Source organism: Lampris incognitus, chromosome 1, assembly GCF_029633865.1.
Source record: "Lampris incognitus isolate fLamInc1 chromosome 1, fLamInc1.hap2, whole genome shotgun sequence".
In the NCBI taxonomy this organism is placed as follows: Eukaryota; Metazoa; Chordata; class Actinopteri; order Lampriformes; family Lampridae; genus Lampris; species Lampris incognitus.
Window position 1 is genome coordinate 29832098 of NC_079211.1, and position 5986 is coordinate 29838083.

The 5986-nt window shown below is 44.9% G+C and overlaps 1 protein-coding gene across 1 annotated transcript; it reads left to right on the top strand.

Moving 5' to 3' along the window:
• The first annotated feature begins 1533 nt into the window (after positions 1–1533).
• sox3 (SRY-box transcription factor 3) lies at positions 1534–3530 on the top strand. Its single transcript, XM_056295208.1, has one exon. The coding sequence runs from the start codon at positions 1860–1862 to the stop codon at positions 2766–2768; it is 909 nt and encodes a 302-aa protein (XP_056151183.1). The 5' UTR covers positions 1534–1859; the 3' UTR covers positions 2769–3530.
• The last annotated feature ends 2456 nt before the right edge of the window (positions 3531–5986 follow it).

Below are 5986 nucleotides of genomic sequence, written 5' to 3' on the forward strand. Positions count from 1 at the left end.
ATATATACACACACACGCAATACACACACACGTATATATATATATATATACACACACACACAGGGCTGCGGCGAGGGTTTTAATCGACGGCGTTTTCTATGGATGATGCCCTTGAATTCATTAGCAGGTGTGAAGTTTGTCCAAGGAGCAGCGAAGAATCGGTTTCAGCTGGACAAAAAAAACAAAAAACAAAAACAGGTTTATATAGCTCATATGCGTTTTTATTTGGAAAGAGTCACATGTCAGACAAACAATCCGCAGTGGTGATTGTAGTTTCTATCTGCATCGAAACACTACAAAGGACATAATAATAATAATAATAATAATAATAATAATAATAATAATAATACTAATGATTATAATAATCACAATAATAATTATGATAATCCTCATCATCATAATCATAAAAATAATAATCTGGTTGATAGTAGCTGTCGACTGTAAGGATGAGGCATTACGGGCGGGCATGTGTGCCTGTTCTGTGCTGAGCGTTTCAGGGCCTAGTTTAGAGATGGCCTGTCCCCTCCACAAGAGGTCGTTGATGTATTAAAGTTTTGCAGTGGGGCACTTGAAGGGCCCGCGCGCTCTCTCCGCAAAGTTCTGACGAGAGGCTTTGACATTTCCCTTGGCCAGCCTGCAAGTACAAATTATATATATATTGTGTGTGTGTGTGTGTGTGTGTGTGTGTGTGTGTGTGTGTGTGTGTGTGTGTGTGTGTGTGTGTGTGTGTGTGTGTGTGTGTGTGTGTGTGTGTGTGTGTGTATCTATATATCTATATCAATAGTTGTCCATCATACCACACTATCTTAGCGAAGTGGTTATAACCTCAGTGAGGTCTGACCAGTATGCGCGGTGATCCGCTCAAGACGCCACAGTCAGATGCAGTTTAATGGCTTGTTTTGTTTTTGGCTGCAACGTCTGCGCACAAATATCGCATAGCGTTGGTGTGCTGAAGATGTCCACTCTTGTAGGGAGACATGATGATGAAAGCCTCTTCCAAATTTAGACGAATAGCACCCCCCGCTTCCAGGTAAGACTTGCGGCTACACGACTTTCAAACCGAATCATATCGTTAGTTTTACCTTTCGTTTACGCATGGTTTAGCGCTTTTACGCATCGTTTCTTCCCTGGTTCCCCTTCTGCAGCTCTCTAGTAAATATGTTATATTTTGCTTAAATATGTTTGCGTGAGTGGAGTCATGCAAACGCACTTCACCGTTGCCGCAGAATTAAAAAGAGAGAGAAAAAAACGAAACTGATGAATTGATCTGACTTTTCTCCGCTTATGGCTCAGAAACACCCGCGCCATCGCGGACTCGTTGTCTTCATATCCATCACGCGTTATAGTCACACTATTTCGTTTTGGGTTGTGGAAGTGTGCCCCCCCCCACCCATTTATTTTTTTTCTTTTTTAAACTTCGCCTATGTTTCTTCACCCAACTCCGACCAGAACAGAGCGCTGTCCGACTCAATTCGTTAGACGGTGGCGGCGGCGGCGGCGGTGGCGGAGGAAGCCGAGCCGTGATTGGTCGGAGGCGCCTCATTGTTATGCTGTCAGTCGGAATCACATGGCTCGGCCACTATTAACAGATGAGCTTGGCGGACAAGTTTGCAGAGTTGTGTTTCGCAGCCGTGGGGGACGGAGCTACACTTTTTAGCGGAGAGAAACTACGAGCACCTGCAAAAAAAAAAACAAACCCACACCTCTGCCTCTTTTGGGCGCAGCGTTTTCCCTTCTTATGAAACTGGTCAGTACATCTCTACCTCTTTTGCTTTTTTTTTTTGGTGCTGTTTTGATTCAAGTCTTTTTTTCCCCTCCTTGCGTGCCTGTGAGTGAACAGCCAAAAAAAAGTCGCCCGAATGTATAACATGCTGGAGACCGAGATTAAGACCCCGCTCCCGCAGTCCAACTCGGGTTCAGCGCCGGGCTCAAATAAGGCTAACAGTGCCAGCGACCAGGACCGGGTGAAGCGACCCATGAACGCCTTTATGGTATGGTCGCGTGGCCAGCGGAGGAAGATGGCGCAAGAGAACCCCAAAATGCACAATTCGGAGATCAGCAAGCGACTCGGGGCCGACTGGAAACTTTTGACCGACGCCGAGAAGAGGCCGTTCATCGACGAGGCTAAGCGTTTACGCGCCATGCACATGAAGGAGCACCCGGATTATAAATACCGTCCCCGCAGGAAGACCAAGACCTTGCTCAAGAAAGACAAGTACTCTTTGCCCGGGGGCCTGTTGGCGCCGGGTGCCAACACTGTCAACAACGCCGTCTCGGTAGGGCAGCGGATGGACAGCTACGCGCACATGAACGGCTGGACGAATAGCGCGTACTCCCTCATGCAGGACCAGTTGGCCTACCCTCAGCATCACGGCATGAACAGCCCTCAGATCCAGCAGATGCACCGGTACGAGATGGCGGGGCTTCAGTACCCCATGATGTCCTCGGCGCAGACCTACATGAACGCGGCGTCCACGTACAGCATGTCCCCGGCGGCGTACACGCAGCAGACCTCCAGCGCCATGGGTCTGAGCTCCATGGCGTCCGTGTGCAAGACCGAGCCGAGCTCACCACCGCCGGCCATCACATCCCACTCCCAGAGAGCGTGTTTAGGGGACCTGAGGGATATGATAAGCATGTACCTGCCCCCCGGCGGAGACAGCGCGGACCATTCCTCCCTGCAGACCAGCCGGTTACACAGCGTACACCCGCACTATCAGACCGCTGCCACCGGCGTCAACGGGACACTACCCCTAACCCACATTTGAGAGTCAGAGACGAGAAAGACTTGCCAGTTTAAAAGTACTTCTTCGGATACTTGAACATTTTCCTTTCTTTTTTTTCTTTTTTTTTGTTTGATTGCTAAAGAATCGACGTTCAGTAGTTTTTTTTGTTAAAGTAAATAAATAAATAAATAAATTGAAATCTATCTGAATGAGTTGTCCATTTGAAAGCATTTTAAGACTATAGCCAACGTGTCATGGACCCGAGACTGAACGTTGAACCCATCAGAGTAAAAGAAAAAACAAAAAAACAAACACTGCGTTGCAAAGATGCTTTTATCACGATTATAAGCAATCAGCTGTAGAATTGGACTTGTGACGTTTCGAATAACGCCATATTTTCTCTCGATGAAAAGGCATGTGGCCTCGCGAGGAGGCTGTCGTATTTCACAAAGGCTGGATGGAGAGTCGCCTCCTAAATGTTTACACTTCATTTGTAGAATAATGTCAGTTGTCTCGGCTGTGTCCACATCTCGTGTTGTATCCCCCCCCTCATAGGTCCGCAATGAGACGTCGAGACGGCACGCGGGTCGCAAGCGCCAGTTTTATTTATAGTGACGTTTTGTTTTTGTTTTGTTTCTTTTCCAGCTCGTGAACCCTCTTGTTTGTTCCGTGACATGTTCATTTGTTTTGTGAAAGTTTCTGTTCCGTGATGACTTTTTTTTCTTTTTTTTTGGACAGTCATATTTACTCATATCAGCGAACGGAAATGGTTTATTTAAACTGACGTTTCTACTTATTTGAAGACCATCCTCTATTCTTAAATGATGAATAAATTTGTACGAAACATAACTTGTGAGTTATTTATTTATTTGCTTCTGTGTAAAATGGGAGGACCTCGAGATTCAACTTCGGTGGGGGGGGGGGTGTTCAGTGAGACTGACTGGTGAAATCTGCGCACACACACACACACACACACACACACACACACACACACACACACACACACACACACGTATATATATATATATATATATATATATATATAGTAGAAGATGTCTACATGAGTAAAGTGTAACATTGAAAATCAAAGCGGTGTTGGGTGATGTTTGAAACGAGCTGAGAAAAAGAATAAAACGTTTATTGAATGAGTCTGATTTGGAACAACAGATGTTTTCTTTTTTTCGAAATAATAATGACAATAATTGAAAAAATAGGAGTAACAAATGACCGAACTGATTAAGACCTAATAAAAAAAATGTTTGTAGAATATCAGGGGTATTTTTTCCCCCCACTGTGTATAATTTTGAATGCGCTTCAGACTTAATTTAACGAGCTCGGGCCATTTATTATTCATTATTACCGCTTATTCTTCTGAAAGCCTCAAAAAAACATGATTACTTGCAGTATTGTGTTGGTACCCCCCCCCCCCATCCTAATTGGCTGTCCTTGATCACTGGTGATAACAAGTAGTTTTCACTCATACACACATCAACTGTGCAACACCCCCCTACCCCCCCACTCCCAGCTTCAATTAATAACTTTTTTGGTTATTGTGCATTTGAAAATAGGAGGGAAAAAAGGCCCCAAACAAATCAAATAACCTGAAGACAATTTTGACATTGAGTGTGCACGCGTAACGTATGCGCTCCAGTCGAATAGGACATTTTTATTTTGTTTTTTTTTCTTTTTCTTATCTAATCATTGATACCTCCAGCTCCTTCCATGCTGTTAAGTTCAACCAAGTCATTCTGATCTCAAGTCAATATTGACCCAAGTCGAAGATAGACTGGGTCAACATTTTATTTCGGCGCTCGTGGTGTCATCGGGAAAGGTGCCACACAGTAAATATAAACGCATTGTTCACAGTTGCAGACTTCGTGCGAAGACATTTTTGGGGGGAGTTTATTGAATATTTAAGCTTCATGAATAACTCGCACGATTTCATCTTCTCTATAGTTTAGCAGACTTTAGAAGAAAAAAAAATCAGAACAAAGGGTTAGCATGACATCACTTTGTGAGTTTCCCCTGCAAAACACATTTGTCATTCGTCGCACCAATCGGTTTCATGCTTTAGAAATTTTATTTTTTTATGTCAAACTTGATGTGCCAATTTATGCATTGGGAAAACCTGTTTAATAAAAACAAGAGAGACAAAGAACAAGTATGTGTGACCAGGTTGCATTTTTTAAGTTAATATGTCATTTTGTGTGTGTGTGTGTGTGTGTGTGTGTGTGTGTGTGTGTGTGTGTATATGTGTTGACATGGGTTGTTGCTGTCTGCATAGGCCTATGCAGGTAACTTCTGGTGCACACAGACAGATAAGTTGTGGGTGTGCTGACATGGTTACCATGCACATTGAGAACATTGTAGAATCTGTGAGGGCCGTGGATGGTGGCCGTTCTGCATCTCCTCTGGGTCGGCTGTTAATTTAGTGCTGACTGAAGCAGCTTTTACAAGATTTGGATCGTACACGAAAAACAAAAACTAAAAACTTTCACATTTTCTTCCTGTACAACAGTTGGGGATATTCTCCCCTGTCCCTGTAAGCGTAAGTTCTTTGAGTTGACACCCTCATACTGCAGCCTTGTTTTCAGAGAGAGAAAAAAACAGAGGCAGGCCCACCACTGCAAAGCACCTTGGGATAAACAAACCCCTGACCACCAAGAGGGCCGAAGCGCTGGCGGTCCCGCTGGCCTTCCCACACTCCCTTTAGGATTTGATCCACAGCTCAGCGCAGCGGTCTGGATTAGCCCCACACACCTTTGTGGAGGGAAAGATTATCCGGACCTCCCTGTATTCACTGACAGGGTCTTAAGTCACTCTAGCGCGCTAGCAGCCGCCCTGTCACCTAATCGCCCTCGCAAACTCATTTTTTTGCAATTAAGCAGCTTTCCCCCGTACCGTTCCTGTGTGTTCGAGGCGTTTGCTGTGGGTACGACAAAGTGATGCTTCTGTGCCATCTGTCAAAATGTGCACTACCAAGAAAGTTAGAACGATGTCCCGGGATGGGCCTGCGACTTCACACGGCCTCGGAGAACCAGGGAGAGAGGTGCGCTACTTTCCCGTTCTGAATGTCGAGGCTTCCCCTCCTCATGACACAAAACAAATTCGGTTACATTTCTGTCATCACAACACAGCGACATCTTTGCTCTGACCGTCTAACCACAGAGAGATAATATTTCCCCCATACAATTGCTCGATTTAGCCTTACTCACAACAGCGGGCCTAATCCTGATGCTGATTTGTTAGTGATGTGTAAC

Coding starts and splice junctions, on each gene's coding strand:
- sox3 (XM_056295208.1), top strand. CDS start 1,860: ATGTATAACATGCTGGAGACCGAGATTAAGACCCCGCTCCCGCAGTCC.